The sequence below is a fragment of the Onthophagus taurus genome, chromosome 7 (genome assembly GCF_036711975.1).
Source record: "Onthophagus taurus isolate NC chromosome 7, IU_Otau_3.0, whole genome shotgun sequence".
Lineage (NCBI taxonomy): Eukaryota > Metazoa > Arthropoda > Insecta > Coleoptera > Scarabaeidae > Onthophagus > Onthophagus taurus.
Genome location: NC_091972.1, coordinates 9,216,945 through 9,237,390, shown reverse-complemented (window position 1 = coordinate 9,237,390; position 20,446 = coordinate 9,216,945). Strand labels below are relative to the sequence as shown.

Below are 20,446 nucleotides of genomic sequence, written 5' to 3'. Positions count from 1 at the left end.
ACCGGTAGTGGATACAATAAAAAGCCAAGAAAAGTACTAACAATTGTAATTCTAAATTTCCTTAAAACGTTGTGAAAAAGATTATATTACCTATGTACAATTTTAAATTGCATTATATTAATAAGAAATATCTAGCATATTTTCATATGTTTACAGAATTTGATGTTTACATAGTTTAGACCGGCAATTATTATTTAGAAACATTAATATTCGTATTAAGAAACTATACTTTTAATGTTACTTTTGACTAAAAGTAACAACATTGAATACGAAAAACAACGTTATGTAATTTGTAAACGATTTCATAATACTTGTGAGGAATATTTCATGCCCTAACCCGAAAAGTGTCACTAAAGAGATTGTTATCCTTCTTTATAGTGGCTGCCCACCGCATAGTAATATGGTCTGAATAACATTAGAGTTGTATTATATCAAAATTAAAAAGAAATAAAACGATATATGCATTTATTCTAAGCCACCTTTTGTAGAAACAAAGATTTGTGTGTAAATTATACCTCTCTTTACACCGACTTTAATCGAGTATAACATAGTATTGCTGCAAAAAATTCTAAGAGTAACAAACGCATTTTTTACCATTCGTCTTCCACGATACATCCTTGGCTTATTCTTTTGCATAGAGAGGGTTTCATTGAGTTTTCTATCATACTCTATCAGATAAACTTGATGACTTCCAAGTTTAATTTACTCACAAAATATCATCTGAATAATAACATGTGAATACATTTCCAAAAACCATGCATAACCACTTCCTAAAAAAATAACGGATCACCATAAACGTATTATCGTAAGAGCTGGTGAAAGTTGGTTTCTCCGATTAGGTAAATGTAAATTTCTTCCAACTGTCTTATTACTAGTTATAAACCACCTACACTTAGGCCTACATTAAAATGGGAGTAACGCCCATTTCGACGACAGTGTCTTTCATATTGACGTTTAACCAAATCATCGTCGTCGATGCCGGTGTCGTCGCAATTGTAATTCTGCTTTGTTACAATTTGGCCTCGGTGTATTATTGGCGGACCCCCGTGTTTCGTCGTTGTCATTAGTCCCACAAGTTGTGTGGAAGAAAGGACAGACAAACCGAACGCAGGAAACCGCTTCCGCACCGTTTACACGATAATAACATGCAATTTGATGTTTATACGTGCGCGCCACCGCTTTTCCCGTATTATTACGATTTGGGGCCGGTCATAACCGTTCCTTTACATAATTAATTATTTATGTGCAAAATTATACATTTTTTAACGAATTTACAAAAGTAAATATTTGGATTTTTACTTACAAAATAAAAAACATTTTGATTTCTTTAAGTATCTTATTTCCTTTAAGAAGTAATTCAATACTTTATAGATAAATATCTTTCATTTTGAATGGTTGAAAATGATTACCAAAAAATTCCAATCTGAAATAAGAAGTTGAAAGTGATGAGTTGGTGTAGAATGTTTCTCAACATATGTACGTTTTAGAAGATGAAGAAGAGGAGGTGGAGGAGTATATGTGGAGGTTTCACGCGTCGGCGACGTCCGGACGTTAGTTTAATATGCGTCGGGCCCTTCTTAACAACGTCGGTGATTTATTGGCGGCGCGTTTGTCGCACGTATCGCTCCGGCGAACTTACAAATGTGAGCGCGTTTACGAGAGCGGCATCAAAAATGTAAACGAAGCCCTCAGGGGGCCGTCCAAAGCAAAACCGGCATAAATAGTATACAACGTTGTGTTATCTTTGTGCCGCGCCAAATTCGTTTAACGACACCCTTTTCTCGTCTCCGTCAAGAATACGAACATAAAACATTACACTGTATACACTTATTTATACAATATATTATCAACATTTTTGAAATTCATATCAGAAATATTACAGAGATTAGAAGTTATAAAACAACTATAATAAAATAGCAGAACACCTAGTTATGGAGAAAAAAACTCAAAAATGCTTATTTATTCCAGATATTTTTCACAACAAAAATTTTATTGGAAATCTCATGCTTTTATTGATATTAATTACTTGATGATTTTATATATATTTTCCAAGGATTCGATTTTCTAAAAATCTTTGGAGTTAATAGATAATAAATATTTTAAAATTGATACAAATTTCCAGCAACTACAAATATTTATGTCTCGAAAATAAAGTTAACATTTATGAAAGAGGTAATCCTTGATAAACTCATTACAATTTTCTCAGGATTTGATCTCTTGCATTCGGTTGTGTAATATTAAATACTAAAGGCTGAAGAGTACTGTTGAGAATACTAAGTACTGCTGGCTGAGAATTAAAAATTGCTAAACTAGTAGAATACTGTAGAAGACTATACTAAAGAGCTAGATTCTGCTAATAGAAGACTAGACACAATCTTTCCTTCACTCTTTCAACCTGTCAAACATGTTATGTTAGTAACATTGATTTAGATGTCTGTTCTAGACCCTCCAAAATAATAAGCGGTGGTATTTTATGAAATTTTAAATACTATAACAACAAAATAATTGATCTATATCAACTTTAAGACAACTTAATTGATTATAATTATAGTTTTTATCAAATAACAATACATAATTTCATAATTGGTGTAAAATGATTTGGAAAGTACTTTAGATTTTATTTATAAAAATATTTTCCTTAGTCTTCAAATAATATTGTATTAATGATTAATAACAGATTAAATTAACCATAAGTGCTTTGTTTATATCCATGGATAAACAAGGTATATTTTTTTACATTTTTTATCACTTGTTATTCAATTGATAACATCTACTACTTTATGAATTAGTCTCTTACATATACATATTGATGGTTTGCATTATGAAAGATTACAATAAAAACAGAATTTAGTACAACTAAATATATTTTCTTTACATGAATACTTGATGTAAGCGAAAAACTATATTATTTTAAGTGTATTAAATTTATGATACAAGCAACCAAAAATAAAATGTTTTAAATGTTAATAAATACAATAGCAATAAAAAATATTTGAGATAAACAAGCTTGCTTTAATTTTTATGAGTTTGCTTTCTAATTCTATGATAGTTAGGCAACATTTTAGAAAGTGTATCCATTTGTAGTGTTTGTATCTATAAACAAATAATTCATTATTATTACTTATACAAACACAAAATAGTTAGAAATCTTACTGTCGGTGCACATAAAGCTTCTCTCCTTTCACAATATTCCCCAAAAATTGTTGTGTTTTCCTTCAAAACTTGTTCTTCGGTTAAAACACATCCACTTCCAATGGTACATCCATTAGTAACAGTAACTTTATTCCCAACAAAACACTTTGACTCAAATGTGTTATTATCGCCTATTTTACAAGCTTCAACATTGCAACCAACTTCGAACACATTGTTAGCACCTATTATTAAAACTGGAATGTTTTCTTGATTCTCTCTGTCGAAAGGAACCCTTAAACAATAAAAATTATTTACATTTTGAAGATTTTAAAGAGAAAATAAAATAAAAAGAAAAGGATGAAGCACCTGTGGGTGATTTTAGCTTGTTCTTCAATTAAACACCGGTCACCAATAATGATTGGTCCAGCTTCGGCAGTAATATAAGCACATGGGTGTATTATTGTTCCGGCACCAACAGTGATATCACCCCATAGTTTTGCTTCCTGGCAAACTATTGCACCTTGCATTATTTTTACACTAGAAAGAAAAGACTGGATTATTAATTTATATTATATTTATATTATAAAGTAATTACGAATGTTTAGATGACATTGTTTCGATTACACTGTATTAATAAAACAGTTATTTCTCAACGAAAATTAATAACTTGTTATTAACTGAGAATCAGTATTATATTTGAGGTTAGGTTGTGGAGTTGTGGTTGTCAATAAGAGATGGCGCTCGAAATTGTTACTTTAATTACAAAATTAATCTTAATTTTTTTTTAATTCTTTCTCCGTTATATTATTATAATTAAATATGTAACACTATTCTTACTAATATAAGTTTGCTTTTCGTACATGTTTTTCGTCCTCGGTAAAAAGGGATGAATAATAAAGTACATACTTAGTATTTTAACATATTTATTTAACGTTATCTATTACTTAAAGTGTACAAAGATGTTCACAGAATTTTTTATGGTATATTTAACATAACTGAGTTATGAGGAGTTTTACGTGTTGCTCAAAAAATTTCTTTATCAATTAATATGTGTCATATTTACAAAATTTCAGAAGCAAATAAACGTAAATCATGATAATTTAAAACCCAAGTGGTTATCTGTTTATACCATATTACATATTTACAGTACATGACTAATCATATATGTATTCCATATTGGAAAGCTTTGTCCTAATTGGTCATTATGTCAAATGTGTAGTAATGGATTAGTAGGATTCAATATCTTGCAATAACTGTTCTTCCTCTTGCTTTATAAGTTTTTGAGGTCGATTAGCGTACAAAGTATCTTTTAGAATGCTAGATCTCCACAGTGCAAATTTCTTCATTTTGAATTGTTTTGTGCTCTGGGTAGCAGAAATGGTTCCCTGCATAAACGCTTGGTTGCACAGTAGAAGCACAAAGCAAAACTTGTTCATCAAAGAGGTGATGTTGATAAATCTATAAAAAGCTCATGATCTGATGAATCGCACTCTTCCTTGAGGTTAACTGCCAAAAACTTACCATCCATGAACCCCAGAAATGAAACAACAAATAAAACTATAGTCAAGAGATCATCTCGTGTAATTGTCATCCAAAGGCTGCAAATTCATCCAAATCGACTTGCAAAAAATCTGTTATGCCGGACAACTATTAATATATTGAAGCGAAAGGACCTACCAGAACTATCCATGTCGGAATAAAGATCACCTATCTTTCATTTATTATACTACATAAAAATGTTATTGTTTGTCACAACCAAGCATTAACACGGTTTTCTTTTGGACCTACTATTGAGCGGGTTCTCTTTGTTATTATTTTATTTTGTTTATTGTTGTTGTATGCTATAGATTGCAATAATAAAAGGAAAATTGAAAAAAAAGATATAAAAAATGCATACGAGTATTTAACAAAACGGTTATTAAAATCTGGATAGATGGAATCTCTCGATTAATCACACATCAAACTCTTTGTAATTAATCCTTTGTTTATTAACCTAACCAAACCAATCAAAACTGTGAAAACCGAACACAATCGAATTCGTTAAATCTTCATTTTAATTAATAATTAAATTTTTTTTAAATTTGAAACTTAAAGTATAAGCGTAATTTTAAATTATTATTAACGTTAGTTGGATATAACGTTTATAATGCGTATTTTCAATAATAAAGCTGTTTAAAAACTTACTTTCGCCGTGCGGGAAATTAATTTCTGTATTTAATATTTCAATAAATTAATTTCTAGTTATTGAACCTCCACAATAAAGATTTATCTATTATAAACATAGTAGAAATTAATTTGGCACTCTTAAATATCAGAATAGATAACCGTGCTAATTCTGAACACATAATTTAAGAACAAAATTTTCTTATTCTTGAAGAAACTCGATATATACTTAAATAATAATATTTTAATACAAATACTACTATTTAAATTTGACGATAAATCTTTGATATGCAATCCTAACAAATAAATTTACAGTTTTGATTTTATTAATACTAAGAAATATAGCAAATTAATACAATTTTTTAGATAACTTTATTTTTACTTACCATAAAATTCTTCAAGATTAAGGTTATTATAAATAGATGATTAGTAACTCGTCCATAAAGAGAGCAACTCCATGACAGTGATTTAATTCTGTACTGTCTACGGATAGCTCTCTTTATTTTCGAGTTTTAAACGAATCCATATAATTTGAAAATGTAGAAAAATCGTACCTGAAAATTTAAATAATATTATTAGGTGTTGACATTGAAACTATAAAATCTTAAATGGCTAGTTTGATATTGTATAAAACGAAGATATCAGATAGGTAGTCAATTTGCCACTGATAATTCATTAACGTTGTACTCGGTTATGTAAAGTCGAAACGGGTTGCTGTCGAGTAATAATCCTAGTACTGAAGATAAGAAAAAAGATAAGGTTTCCCTGTGTTCAGTAAACTTCGCCATGTGGTAATTTCGACGGGATTATTTATTCTCAAACATTAGTATTTTATTGTACTATTGTATTTCGAATAAAGATAGTGATGTATGGTTGGTAAATATTGTTTGTAACTCGTGCGCAATTTAGATGTTTCACGTTTAAATTTAAACTTTATTGTTTCAATTTAAATGAATAAAAAAAGAATTAAACTCGGTTCTTAAAACTGACTACGAAAGGAATTATTGTTGCAATAACGTTATAAGTACACCTACTTAAGGAAAATGTAGGTCAACAAATAAATCTTGATTACATCGGATGGTTAACACAATAGTTGTAATCGTCATCTAGATTAAATGTTTAGTTTATCACTTAGAACATTGCTATTTTTTTATGCCACACGTTTAGTTTTCTAAGCTGACCTTATTTTCTTCTCGGGCGCTCACCATTTTATTATTATTATTATTACCGTAAATAGTTGCGGTTCTACGCTAATTAGTGCTAAACCTTAAACGTGTATCCCAATGGTACACTTCTTAAATGTATTTCAAAAATTTCTTAAACAAAAATTATGTTAATATTTTAAAGCAAAATGAACTTCCATAATTATTTATATTAATTAATAATTTTGCAATAATTTTAAAATAGGAATTTTGAATTTTTATGTGACATCAAAACAATAAAGAAATTCTGGTTTATCGGGCCGCGATAAAACCTTATCGGAGTTGAAGAAGCTGGTTGTATTGTAGCATGTTTGAAACACAACGAGAAAAACCAAAAAAAAAAAAACAAATTACTATTAATCACTTTACATATTTCATAGCAAAAACTATTTTCTAAAAATACAAAAAAGGATAAATAACTCACATTCAAGTGGTTTTTTGATTAAAAAACTATTATTCAAGTCCTTAAATGCTCGAGAATGCAGTTAGATAAGAAAATTTATAAGATTTTTGAACGACTTACCTCATAAAGTAACTTTTCTATTTTTTTATGATATTATCACCTTTAATATTTGAACATTTTCTTTTCTTCCCTAAAACATCGACCAACACTCTCGTGGTTTAAGATGCACATTTTATATTTAAACGATCAACACGTTGTTATATACCTGTCGACGAAAAAATAATGATGTCACGGCGTTGTTATCAACTATGAGGTGTGTAACGCCGGTTTCGATTGGTTATGTGACTTCTGAAGCGGTGCGCAACATTTACGCCACTTCTCAGTTATATACCTTTTGTATTGTTTATTTACAGGTGTCCCAAAAAAAACTAAAATATCTACATTCTACTTTAAATTCTAAATAGTGCTTCTCAAACAATTATTATAATAACGTATAATTGCCATTGTTGTGGTGATTTAGTGTCGTCTTTTCTTCATTTCAAATACAACTAAATTAACGGTGAAGTTTGACCGTTTAGAAACAGTTTGTAGTAATGTTTATGTTAGCGTTAAAACGTGAAAGACGAAACACTTTCTTTAAGAGAAAATTAATGTTAAACGACTCTAAAATATTTTTAGAAATACAAATTATAATTGTTTATACAATATAAAATACAATGCATTTCTTAAAAATAAAGGAGAAATTATTTTTTTGTTTAATCTTAGGGTTACATCATACTTTATAATCGCCTGTTACATTAAACAAAAGATTGCAGTTATTATGTTTGTTATTTCTTATCAGATGAAACTGTATATTTGCTCTGCACATGGTGATCTGGTCTAAATAACGTTATAAAATATTGTAATACTTATAAAGAAATTTAAATTAAAAATTTTGAAATGCGGTTGTAATTTGTAATGCAACAGTTTAATTACGTACTTTTTTGGCCACACGTGTGTAATTATCTGATTGAATAGAAATTTCTATTTCGATAACCACAATTTTAAGACAAATGTTATTTTACTTTGTTAAGAATCAAGATCAAGAAGAAAGAGGTGATCAAAAATCTGTGAGTAATTTTAGGAGCATCAAAAAAAGTAATCATAGTAGAAATTGTGACTATAACCATAAAATTTTCTTCTTTCTCTTACCCTATTCTGTCCCATGGTGCTAGGTCTGGGATTCATCTCCTGTAGGTATCCAAACCTCTAGCTATTCTTAGTACTTCGGCAACATCTTTCTCTTTTCAATCACCTTTTCAACTTTCACTTTTTCTATTACTTCTTCTCACTGGATTCTTGGTATATCACATATTGTCTTTCTCTCATATTGAACACTTTCTATGATATTTTTTCTACGTCCATTCAAAGCAGATGACCACACAATTTCAGATATTTCTCTTCTATTTCCTCTACTAGTGCCACCGCACTAGTAGAGCTTAACAAGCTTAGTTCTTTTCTGACTTTCTTGCGTCGTATTATGTATCTCCTAGTTTTCTTAATATTTTTCGTAGATATTCATCTCTGTCGCTTTTATTTTTGCTTTGTGTCTGTCTAACATTGTCCAAGTTTGCTACCCGTTGTCATAACATGCTTATTTTGTGTTTTCTGCAGAGTTTTCTGTAAATCATCGTAGAAAAGATCTTCGTCTCTAACATCTGCATGTTCTGTTTTGCGTGTATTTGTATTATACCTACCCTTTCTTCAAATTCGAGAAATTTTCGAGTGTAAGGACTCCCAGTTGGATAATTTGGCTTTCCGAATCTCACTTGACAGATCTACCTATGTGTCTGCAATAGTATCCTCTTTTGCAAAGTCTTCAATCCTTGTCCCTTTCTTTTCACTTCGCTGATACCCATCTATAAAATCCCATGCAGCCATTACTATGGTTCCTATACAGGAATTACTTCCCAATATTTATTCAACCATATTAATTATCATAAGGGAGATTATGCGCATCATTCTGAGCAAAAGCATCACTTTGGTTTTGACAGCATTTCTATCTTGGATAAGGAGTTAATGCCTTGCTATTTGTCCATGTATCCACACCATGCGTAATCACGGGCAATATAACGGGCAAGCAATTGATGAGTCCCATTGCATATCATACATCTTCAAACTTCATTCTTTTCCACTTATGGTGGTTATTCCTGTAGCTACACAAGAAGGTCTGTCCTTTGATACGAGAAGAACCTTATCCTATCTTCACTTCTTTTATTTCATAAATATAAATCTTACAGGTTCTCTGCATTGGAGTTGTGGGTCAACTCCATATATACATCTCACTGGTACTTTCTTTCATCTATAACGAGCCAAAACAATCAATAATACGATTTCGCCGTCTTACCTTTATCTAACGAGTATAAGAGTCCAGGTTTCTTACTTCTAAGCGTTTTGTGGTAGAGAGAATTGTTGTAATTGCTTCCTTCATCCTAGGAATATAGTAATGTTTCTAAAAGATCACCGCAAAGTATTTTAGAGGAGAAGAAATTATTGTATAAAGGTTAGTCGACTTTCTATCGCGGAATATTGTTGCCGAACATTTTGACTTATTGTTTTTAGTAGAATGCGCTCTCCACGTGATGTCACATATTTTGCTCAAGATGCGAGTGAAACGCACTCCGGAATCTCAGCGGTGAGCAAAGGAACGCAATTGATTGCAAGGTCTCTCTGCGAGAGCTGCGGTTTTTTCCGTGGTATATGCGCGCTTATTTAAAAGAACGTATTCCGTTCCGGGATTAATTCACAATGTGTTTAGCATAGCGAAGATCTATATATTTTACTTGGATTCTTCTAGAGATTTGAGAGTTGCTTATCTTTCTATAACTGCGTAGGATAAGTCAGAAAAGAACTGGTTAAAAATGTGACGGTTTACATCATTTATCAATGTCTTGTTTTAAAGGATACGGAGAGTTCAAAAATTTCTATCTTTCAGATTTATAACTTTCATTGATCAATTTTGAACAGCATGTATCTCATGTATCTATAAATCATAATAAATGATCATAATTTGATTTCTGGCATCTACATCAAGCATTTCTTTTGCCCACAATAATTTTATCATGAATTTTAGTGACAAATTGAAAAACTCAATACCTGAACCGTTCTTAACGAGTTAAGAAAGAATACTTAATTATGGTATTTAAGGCAATTGGTACATACAACGTTTTTTTGTAAGATGACATAATAGACTAACTAAAAATGCAATATTCCACTATTCATTTGTGGTTATTATCAGACTCACAAAAAATACGTAAATCACGTGAGAGTAAGTATACTGATTGTGCTTTATACTGCGCTATACCGACCTCTCATGGTGAGTAGATCAATAAAAGACATTGTATCTAGCGGAATCTATAGCATTTTAATTGATTCCCTAACTAAAGCTGTTTTACTTATAAAAACAGAAAAATAAATACCAATAATTTATCACTGATAAATATGACGGTTGATCAAAGCTTGATTATTTTATGACTACATCGCTTTATGTAAGTTCTAGTACTCTAACGTCATTTAAATTCAGATAATTACATCATTTTCGGAATCTTCTTTTATCTGCTCCGTTTCTGGATCTATGCCATATTCTTCTTACTCTTCTGTTTTTCTTTTGCTATATTCCTAATTTCGAAGGGGTGATTATCTTCATTTCTCTCTTTTGCAGCTGCTCGTTCAAAAGTGTAGAGCCTGAACCTCAGGATCATCTTTATTGTTTAGTCTTGGGTTTAGACTAATTAAGTTTTCTAGCCGTACTTTGAACTTGTCCCAACCAGAATATTTATTAGTAATCTTTTGTGTCATTATTTTTTATTATGTTAATCACATAGACTTTCAATTTTGATTTGCCTTTATCAGGCGTTATCAACCGCGAAAACCAAGCGATGATGAAAAGATGTTTTGTCGTTGTACTGGCAAAACCACACAGTATAATTTTTTTTTTTTTTTTGAATTACTTTACTTTTATTCACAGATTCAGATTTTACAATAAAATATATAGGGTGCCGTTTAAAAGATTGGTCGTGACCTTCATATAACCTTGAAAATAATGTTAAGGTCAAAGTCAAAAAATGTTATCGTCATATGGTTTTCCCCTTTGCACAGAACAAGTTTCATTGGGTTCATTTTTATGTAAAATGAACCGTTTTCGAGATAATCGCTTATCTCACGGATGTCACGTTAAATGGACCATTCTGTATATAAGGTGTATACAAATTATTCTACACGTATGTAAATTTGGTTATCTATTTAAATGTATAAGATTTAATAACTAATCATTGACTACTAATTGGATATGGTGGCAGTATTGCGTCTTCTGTTTTGAAAACCTGAAGAAAATCAGCATCGTCAGTCGATAGAAAAATGGGGTTTTCTGACATTTTCCCATCCCCATCTCTCCTCGACCTAGATAAACGGATATTTTCTTATTTTTACAAAGATATTTTTTGATTTATAATTAAATAAAAACATTTTTTTGGAAAAAAAAAACTCAACTGGTAGCAAATTTATTTTTAGGAATTTTCAGTGCGTTTAATAGCACCCATGTAGTATTGGTGGCCTATTTGCGATTGCCACGTGGCATATTATGATACATATTCACACAATATGCAGTTTGATGAAGTTATAAATAATACTCTTTGATCTAATTACACTTTCCATGTAATTAATAATGTAAATTTTAATAAATTAGTTATCATTTTATATTATCATCTTATCGCCTTTTCAAATTTGAATTAATTACTATACAATGAATTGTCTTGTTTTGATGCTTAATAAAGATTACAAAATTTTTTTTGCAACACAGATACTCGTGCCTTTTTATTTGTCCAATAGGCAACCAAGAAAACCCATCGTTAAAAAGTGATCGACAAGGTCAACACGTAAACTAAATTGAAAACAAGCCTCCCAGCGTCGTCGTCGTGCACACCACCGTCACAGAAACGGCACTTTCAAGTCGTCCGATTCATTTCAGTCCGGTCCGGCCTGGGTCGTTCGTTCAGTTTTGTGTCGACCATCGTCTCGATCTGCACACCGTTTTCTCATAACTTGATTTTCTTCCCACGTAGACATATTATACTTACCTGTAGCAAAAATGTTTCGACGTACAATACTCCTATTCAATTTAAGATCCAACTTGTTGCACCGTAAGTCCGCGTTAAAGAAAAAAATATGTTTATCGTAGTAATTTTTGGGATTAATTTTAAATTTGATTGTATATTAATATAGAAAGGAACCAATCTACTGATGTTGGATTCATTGGGATTGGAAATATGGGCGCTCGTATGGCGACCAATATGATCCAAAAGGGATTGAAATTAAAGGTTTTCGACGTTGTGCCGAATGCGGCAAAATCGGTAGCGGGGGCGACAGTTTGTTCATCTCCTAAAGAAGCAGCTCAAGGATGCAAAGTGGTTATTACAATGTTACCTGATGGTGGGATTGTTAAAGAAACTTTAGAAGGAAAAAATGGAATTATGGAAGGAATTGACAAAAACGGTCTTTACGTAGATTGTTCTACAATCGATTCATCGGTAGCTCAAGACTTGTATAAAACCGCAAAATCGAATGGATTTAGATTTTTAGACGCTCCAGTTTCCGGTGGCGTAACAGGTGCGCAAGCAGCGACTTTAACCTTTATGGTTGGAGGCGATAAAGCCGATTTGGATTTTGTCGAACCAATACTTTTAAAAGCCGGCGCAAGAGTGGTTCATTGCGGTGAACCCGGTGCAGGTCAAATAGCTAAAGTTTGCAATAATTTATTATTAGCAGCTAGTATGACCGCAGTTTCAGAAGCGATGAATTTAGGTATTAAAATGGGATTGGACGCAAAAGTTTTAACATCAATTATTAATTCTTCAACCGGAAGATGTTGGTCTTCAGAAACTTACAATCCAGTACCCGGATTAATGCCGAATGTTCCTTCTTCAAACGGCTACAAAGGTGGTTTCATGATGAAATTGACCGCTAAAGATTTAGCATTGGCACAAAATACCGCTCTTAGGTGTGGCGCTCCTCTTCCGATCACCGCCGTTGTTCATCAAATTTATAGGGTGATGATGACTCAGGGATATGGAGACAAGGACTTTTCATCCACTTATGAATTTTTCAAAGGCGCAAAATGATTTCTAATTTGAATACAAAATTAAATAAAATAATGATAATGAAATGACTATGTGGTTTTAAAAAATGATGGATTATAAAGTATGTAAATTAATTATTTTAGGCATGAAATTTTCTTTGTCTTCTTTTAAACTGATACTTGTTAGGTTTAAGTAAAATTTTAATAATAAACTATTTTTCTTCAAATTTGTATTTATTAAATATTATTTTAAATTATTCACCCTCTTTAATGTAAATAAATAATAAAATTTAATTTTTGTTCAAAATCCGATTTGGTTTTTGATTTTTTAAATGATTAAAGTTTAATACTGCTGAGTTAAATGCTAAATCGAAATGAATGAGGAATTATGTATGAGAACATCCTCTTTAATTTTTTTCCTGATTTAACCAGATTTTCAACTCTCCAAATAGGTATAAAATTAGATACGCAAGGTTGAGTGCAATGCAAATACAATATATCTAAGTCAGCCGACGTCTTACAGATATCGTATGACTTTTATCTCGTCAAACAACGTGGGGTCTTTATCAGCACTTACAACTCTTTCAATTGAATATATCGGTTACTAATTGAACGTGCAGTAATAATAACCAAAATATCTTACTCTTATTTAGATAAGTTATATCAAATTAGATATACAATAAAAACTCGATATAACGGACAAAATATTGTATTTTTAAATCATATTATTAATATTACTTATTTAATAAATCAGAAAAAAATGGGGCAGGAAAGATAAACAAACAAATATCAGAAAGCTTCAACATCACCAAAGGTCTCCCAGAAACATGCACACTATCACCTCTATTAATTATTCAACATATACAGGGTAGCCCATTGAAAACGAGCTGAAGGGCATAACTGCCAGAAAAAGATTTTTTCGTAAAAAATCTGAAACACATCAAGTTTGTTTCCCAGACAAATTTTGACGCAAAAATTATTCCAATTATTATTTTTATATATAAAAATCTTTTAACAATAGACAGCTAAACCCAAATGATTCTAGTTGTAGGTCTTATGTTAGTTTTAGTGACAGTGCTAGTGCATAACTAGAATTAATACTAGACCTATATCTAGAAATATTCGGATTTAACCGCACGTCTCTCAAGACAGCTAAACTCGAATGATTCTACTTCTAGGTCTTATGTTAGTTTTAGTGACACTGCTAGTGCAAAACTAGAACTAACACTAGATCTAGATCTAGAAACATTCGGATTTAGCCGCACGTCTCTCAAGACGGCTAAACCCGAATGATTCTAGTTCTAGGTCTTGTGTTAGTTCTAGTGATAGTGCTAGTGCAAAACTATAACTAACACTAGACCTAGAACTAGAAAAATTCGCGTCTTCAGACGCATGGCTAAACCCGATTTTTTCTAGTTCTAGGTCAAGTGTTAGTTATAGTTTTAATTAATAATCATCGCTGACGTCACAAACGTGCCTTCCACTTGTGCACCTATTCCTGGGATGTAGCAATTCTCTTAGATTCTACCGTCCTTGGTATAAATATAAAGCCACGTAGTTTTAGTAGTGGGTATACAATAAAATTATTCATATAACGAACTATATTAATCCGTTATATCGAGATTTTACTGAATTCATTTTTTTTTTAATTAAACAAAGATGTTAAGTACTTTATTATCTAACAATTAACCTTCCCTTTTCACCAAAAAGTATTAAATATAGCATATCTACTAATTCCTCCGAAAAGATAACGAAATAAACTCGTATTCAAAAAAACCTTATCCCCATTAATTAACATTGTAAAAAGATTATTTAGTTAGAAATAGCAAATTAGTCAAAGATAATAACGTTTAAAAGAAAATCCATAAATTCTAATGAATCACACTTGATAACCCGGCAAATAATAACAACATTATATAACACTTCGGAAGGATTCCCATAAAAATGTTAAAAGAAAAAGATAAATCGCATCGTTGTTGTATTTGCTGATTAATTTATCTCGGAATTAATTCAAAACTGTAATTATCAACGAGTGATTGTGGAGCAAGGACAAATTTTATAGGAGGAGAGTTAAATACGTCACATGGGCGTGTTAATTCTTTTAAATATAGTTATTTAGCTTCTTTTTTATATGGTGATATTCAACTAGCGAATTCCGCTCTGGCTATTTTTAGCTCTCTAACGACCAAATAAAAATTAAACGAGTTGATGAATCTATCTTTTAAAGATTTGAGCGGTTTTTGAACAGTTTTTAAGCGATATTATCCTTAATAATTCTAAAATCTTTTTAGAATTAATACAAATGATTGATAATTAAAAAAACAGAAAATCTAATCTTAAAAAAACCGTAAAAGTAAACGTGATATATCCGAGGACGTTTAAATATTTTAAGATCTCTGACGTCTTAACAACTATGTAGGTATTTATAGATAAAATCCCTCACTATACCAAAACGATAACTTAAATGTAAACACTTAATAATGTAATTAGATAGGTTTTGCCAAAAATTTCTCTTCAGAAACGATTTTTTATAACAAAAATTTATATTCCTTTTCCTTAACTTTAACTCCATTGTTTTATAATGTTAATTAATTCGTACACTAAATATTTATGATTTACCGAACGTGCAGTATTATTCATAAAAAATAGACTAGAATAACAAGCCACACGCACATCGTTGATTACTTAAGTGTTAAAAGTTAACTATAGTCCTCACCGTTGACCAGGTTCAAGTACAAACCTTTTCGAATGCCAGTAATAAATTTAGAATATTCTAAAATCCAAAAATATTCCAAAATAATCTTTGATTACTTTACGAAGGTATTAAATTTAGCAACATTTTAATAATATTTCAAAATTAAAATTTTGCAAAAACGTAATAAAGATTCCTACATTACCTTCCTATAATAAAATAAATCAAATTATTAATTTAATCTTAATTTAATTAAAAACAACAAATTCTAATATATATTTTTTATCATTTAAAAAATTATTCTTTTTATTGTAATAATTAGCAAAATATAATTAAAGATTTTAAATTCCCCGCTTTTCAATTAATATTCTATATTATCGACTTAAACTTGACAGCTCATTCGAAATTTTTTGGTTATTCACAATTGCAAAATGAAATGGAAATTAAGACATTCGTAACGATATTCGAGTGCAGTGAGTGTACGAATTTGCATTTTACGTCTGTTTATTGCGATTCCGTATATTTTTATCGTTTTCTTTTAGGATTAGCGAATTATTTCGAGGTTATGTGAATGATAGTCAAGTAGTGATAGCCAGATGCTGAGAGATTTTGCTATTTAATAGTCTGATTAGAAGTAGACGAAAAGGTCAAGATGGGTATCATTATTACAAAGTTTAAGGTACGATTTAAAAAAGATTTTGAATGAAATGTTTGTGAGCGTTATTTAAGGAAAATGTTGAGCTGTCATTTTGATAGTTGTGATGTGGTTCTTTGTGAATTTTCTAGAAAAAGAAGAGTACTGAGGAGATGTTGGAAAAATTGGAGGATGAGATAAAATGCATTGAAACGTATGGAAAAGATACAGAACAGTCTCAAAGAAAGATTGTCGGAGGATTCCTTTTCACATCAATTATTGTCTACCTTGGAACGGCCTTATTATTTTACTTTTATTTTTTCCCAGCGACGATTTATGATCGAATATTGTACATTGTCCCTTTATTATTGGCTCCAATTATGTAAATAACTTATTTTCATAACAATAACATTTTCATTCATATTAATTTTTTTTGTTGGGTAGGATTGTGTTCTTAAAAATGGGACTTTCTTTCTATTACAATCGTCGAATTACTAAAAATCAGAATAAATTAAGAAAACTTAATGCTGAGAAAAAGAAAATACTTGAAAAAGTCATGGAAACAGAAACTTATAAAGTTGCCAAGAAGATTTTAGAAAAGTATGCGCCTGAACAAGTTCGAAAAAATCCTACAGTGCCTTCTTTGGAAATAACTAGGACACCTTTACAATCTAATGCTTTAACACCAACATCTTCCACAGGTTAAAACCTTATTAATTAAAAAACCCTATTTTAACTGGAATTTTTTAGCTGTAGGTTTGAGACAACGTGTAATTGCACCGAACCCTCAACTACCAAAACCCGCTTCAATGGCAGCCATTTATCAAACCCCACGAATTAACACCATAACACACACCTCCATGATTCAACAAAATCCTGATGGTACCACTTCACAAGCATTGGTGCCTGTTGGGGCTGCTGGTTATCCAATATCGCCGTTACCAAGATCAATACTGCCTAGAGAACGGTCTGTTTTTGATAAAGTGGTTGAGTACTTAGTTGGAGATGGACCCTCAAATCGCTATGCCTTAATATGCAAACAATGTTCTAGTCATAATGGTAATTATTTAACAATAACTTATTTATAAAAATTTTATTTCTTTTATCTCAACCATTTAACTACACTCAGTGGCATAAAAAACGCATCACCTAAAATGATGCGTCAAAATAGGGAAGGCACTTACAAAAATATTGGTAAAAGGTAGATCTTTCAAATAAAAAAAGCCATATTCAAATGGAGCAATATGTTCTAAAGTTATTGGAGTTTGAATATTTACTTGCTATATACTTGCTCATCATTTTAGGGTGATGCGTTTTTATGTCACTGAGTGTTTATAGATTTAGTTGATAATGCCTTTTACAACCCTATATTCAAAAAGTACTTATTTATTCATTGGAAATACCTAAAATAGTTAACAGTTATCTAGATTAATTTGTAATAACACATTTAAGATAAGTAAAGACAAGTATTTACCAGTTACAGGTAAATAACCATCATTAGGTAAATCTATATGCACTTTATTTGATGCTCCAACATTTATTAGACTTTTTGTTGATGTAAATATTTCAAAAAAATATGTTTAATAGGAATGGCTTTAAAAGAAGAATTTGAATATCTTTCATTCAAATGTTGTTACTGTTTTACATTTAACCCGGCGAGAAAGCAACGTCCAGCAGCTCCAAAATTAGAAAGTGAATTACTGCCTCCTTATTCACTAAATGCTTTACCTGCACCCGTTGATACTGATACTTCTGAGTCGGAAAAGAATTCTGCTTCGGGTTCTGAAGATGAACAGGAGAAGAGTATAAAAGATGAAGACGATTCTGGACGTGCCGTTGAGGATGAAGAAATTACAGAAATTAGTGAACCGATTGAAACGGAGGGTGATGAGTCGGAATGGAAAACAGAAACGGAGTCGGTGGTTGCGGAATCATGATGTAAGGTGCTGGTGATGCCTACAAAAGAAATAATAATGATAAAATTTTCGTAATGATATATTAATTTTTTTGTGTCCTCTTTTACTTGATAGTACCCCAAATTGTATTTATTAAAGTGGTTAACTAACGAGAAAAAATCTAAGTCTGTCAATTTTTTAAGATTGTTACTCTTCATTGAGTGTATTAAATTTAGAATTGTTACTAAAGAATCACTTTTTCATTTTCTTTTTAAGTCTATATATACTATATAGAATCTGTATAGTTTGTAATAGATGTTTCTAATTTTTTTAAAATTAATGTTTTTTTAAATTACTCTTTAAAAAAATGTTTTAAAGATGTAATGTAATTGGAGTGTGTTCAAAGAAAAAGTGATATTGTCTATAATTATTGTACTGCTCTCTTCCCATCTTCCATTGAAATGAAAACGAAATTAATAGTGAAGTAAATGAGAAAAAAGAAAACGTTTTGGTAACGGATTGTGATAATGACAAAAGCTTAAACTGTTTGTTTTTCTACTATACTTATATTAATTGTTAATTTATTCGGAAGTAGGTGCCTTTTTTTCATATATCAATTAATAAAGTGCTTATACGTTATTTTATGTTTTACTTTACATATATATATTTAAATTTATTCAATTTCCTTTAATGAATTATATCTTTTAAACATATTATAATAAATAAACAGGTTTATGTATGCTTAACTAAAATAGTACCATAAAGAAAATAAAATCTTGATGATGCCACAAACATAAATTGGGAGCCAAATCAGGGATATTTTCGTTAAAAAACTAACTAATAAATTTTTATATGTAATTATATTTAATCCAAAAAATATGAACCCTATCTATATAATAAATTATTCACATTCCATTAAATCATTCGTCTCAATCTCATTTAATTCTTCATTATTACAATTTTTCTGTATTTCAAATCCGGATGGTTGATCTTCAATATTAACTTGATCATTTCTTCCAATATAACTACACTCTCCAACTTTTTCCCCATCATCTGGTTTAGAAATACTTTCTTCTTCAGTATTAGCCTTTGTGAAACACATCTCAGCTTTTTCTTTCATACGCTTTAATTTTTCCCTTCTAATATGTTCGGCTTTCTCTTTATTAAGTCTAATTCTCTCTAATTGGTCCTCTGTTAAATCTTGTGAATTTCCAGCAGCATGTCGCATTTGATTAACTTCAATTTGTAATAGATCGAATTCAGAATTCACATTCCTTTTATCGGTCTCATCATTATCATCTTCATCACTTAATTCAGGTTTTGAGACACCAAAATCATCCATTCCTAAACGAATTCTTTTCAAATAAGTCTAAAAAATAATACAATTATAATTCAATTCGTTCAAAAACTTTATTAACTTACTTTCATGTTATTTTTAGATCCTAAATTTTCAAGTTTACCCAAACAATCATCAAATGAGTACTTTGGAAATAGTCTATGACACCAATACTCATAAGTTTTCATAATGACTCTTAAATCTTCAGCTTCATGACCATGAGTGCCTTTAAGTTTTATATTTTTAAAGCAATTTTCTAAACAGCTTAATCCTTTTGGTCCTCTTAATACATCAACATTTAACTTTGGTCTTGGGTTTTTAATAATACGTTTAGGTTTAACAACTCTTTTTTCGGTAGCTTCATCATCATTTTCTTTATTTTCTTCCTCACCTTCATGATCATCTTGCACAGGTCTATCTGATTCAATTTCTTGTTCATCTTCAGAATGAATGCTTTGCTCGCCAGAAGACATTTTTAGTGGATTTTAATAATAAACGATGTAATCAGTATTTTTCCCGCCTTTATTTAGTCGCTTTTAAGTTATTATACTTAGACAAAAATGTTACATCAAATTTAAACGCGATTTATATTATACAAGTAAACTATTCTAATTGTTTTGATCGTCTTCCTTGTCGTCGGTGTCGATATGAACTTGAAACCCGTTTTCATTAACTCTTTGTAAGAACGTTTCTAGAAGACGTTTATTTAACCTATCCGTTTGAGTGAGTTCTCGCACGTTTTGAACGGCAACATAACCCTGGTCATTTTGTGTACACTTTTCCATGTCTGATTTTGCAGGTTCAATACTAGGCATCGCCCCTTTGTGATGTTTAAAAGGAAAATTTGTCACTACTATGAATTTTCTGATTATCCTTA

At 30.6% G+C, this 20,446-nt stretch overlaps 4 protein-coding genes across 7 annotated transcripts; 2 read left to right on the top strand and 2 right to left on the bottom strand.

The window, feature by feature from the left end:
• Nucleotides 1-2,846: 2,846 nt before the first annotated feature.
• On the bottom strand, nucleotides 2,847-7,113 carry LOC111424496 (dynactin subunit 6). 2 transcript variants are annotated; one of them, XM_071197686.1, is made up of 5 exons: nucleotides 7,021-7,113; nucleotides 5,682-5,849; nucleotides 3,499-3,669; nucleotides 3,154-3,424; nucleotides 2,847-3,093 (listed from the first exon to the last, which is right to left on the bottom strand). In XM_071197686.1, the coding sequence occupies exons 3-5, from the start codon at nucleotides 3,657-3,659 to the stop codon at nucleotides 3,013-3,015; spliced, it is 513 nt and encodes a 170-aa protein (XP_071053787.1). In that variant the 5' UTR covers nucleotides 3,660-3,669; nucleotides 5,682-5,849; nucleotides 7,021-7,113; the 3' UTR covers nucleotides 2,847-3,012. The 2 variants fall into 2 exon arrangements, with proteins under 2 accessions (XP_071053787.1, XP_022913816.1); XM_023058048.2 differs by lacking the exons at nucleotides 5,682-5,849; nucleotides 7,021-7,113 and adding an exon at nucleotides 3,728-3,856.
• Nucleotides 7,114-11,854: 4,741 nt separating this feature from the next.
• LOC111424539 (3-hydroxyisobutyrate dehydrogenase, mitochondrial) lies at nucleotides 11,855-13,239 on the top strand. The gene is made up of 2 exons (XM_023058116.2): nucleotides 11,855-12,077; nucleotides 12,160-13,239. The coding sequence occupies exons 1-2, from the start codon at nucleotides 12,026-12,028 to the stop codon at nucleotides 13,053-13,055; spliced, it is 948 nt and encodes a 315-aa protein (XP_022913884.1). The 5' UTR covers nucleotides 11,855-12,025; the 3' UTR covers nucleotides 13,056-13,239.
• Nucleotides 13,240-16,083: 2,844 nt separating this feature from the next.
• Nucleotides 16,084-18,660, top strand: LOC111424481 (zinc-ribbon metal-binding protein lunapark). 3 transcript variants are annotated; one of them, XM_023058025.2, is made up of 6 exons: nucleotides 16,084-16,183; nucleotides 16,247-16,383; nucleotides 16,491-16,720; nucleotides 16,783-17,039; nucleotides 17,095-17,397; nucleotides 17,926-18,660. In XM_023058025.2, exons 2-6 carry the CDS (start codon nucleotides 16,357-16,359, stop codon nucleotides 18,273-18,275), a joined length of 1,167 nt encoding a protein of 388 aa, XP_022913793.1. In that variant the 5' UTR covers nucleotides 16,084-16,183; nucleotides 16,247-16,356; the 3' UTR covers nucleotides 18,276-18,660. The 3 variants fall into 3 exon arrangements, with proteins under 3 accessions (XP_022913793.1, XP_022913791.1, XP_022913792.1); XM_023058023.2 differs by having other exon boundaries at nucleotides 17,089-17,397; XM_023058024.2 differs by having other exon boundaries at nucleotides 16,089-16,177; nucleotides 17,089-17,397.
• A 414-nt stretch (nucleotides 18,661-19,074) lies between these two features.
• On the bottom strand, nucleotides 19,075-20,420 carry LOC111424483 (TIMELESS-interacting protein). The gene is made up of 2 exons (XM_023058026.2): nucleotides 19,656-20,420; nucleotides 19,075-19,602 (listed from the first exon to the last, which is right to left on the bottom strand). Exons 1-2 carry the CDS (start codon nucleotides 20,040-20,042, stop codon nucleotides 19,135-19,137), a joined length of 855 nt encoding a protein of 284 aa, XP_022913794.2. The 5' UTR covers nucleotides 20,043-20,420; the 3' UTR covers nucleotides 19,075-19,134.
• Nucleotides 20,421-20,446: the final 26 nt, after the last annotated feature.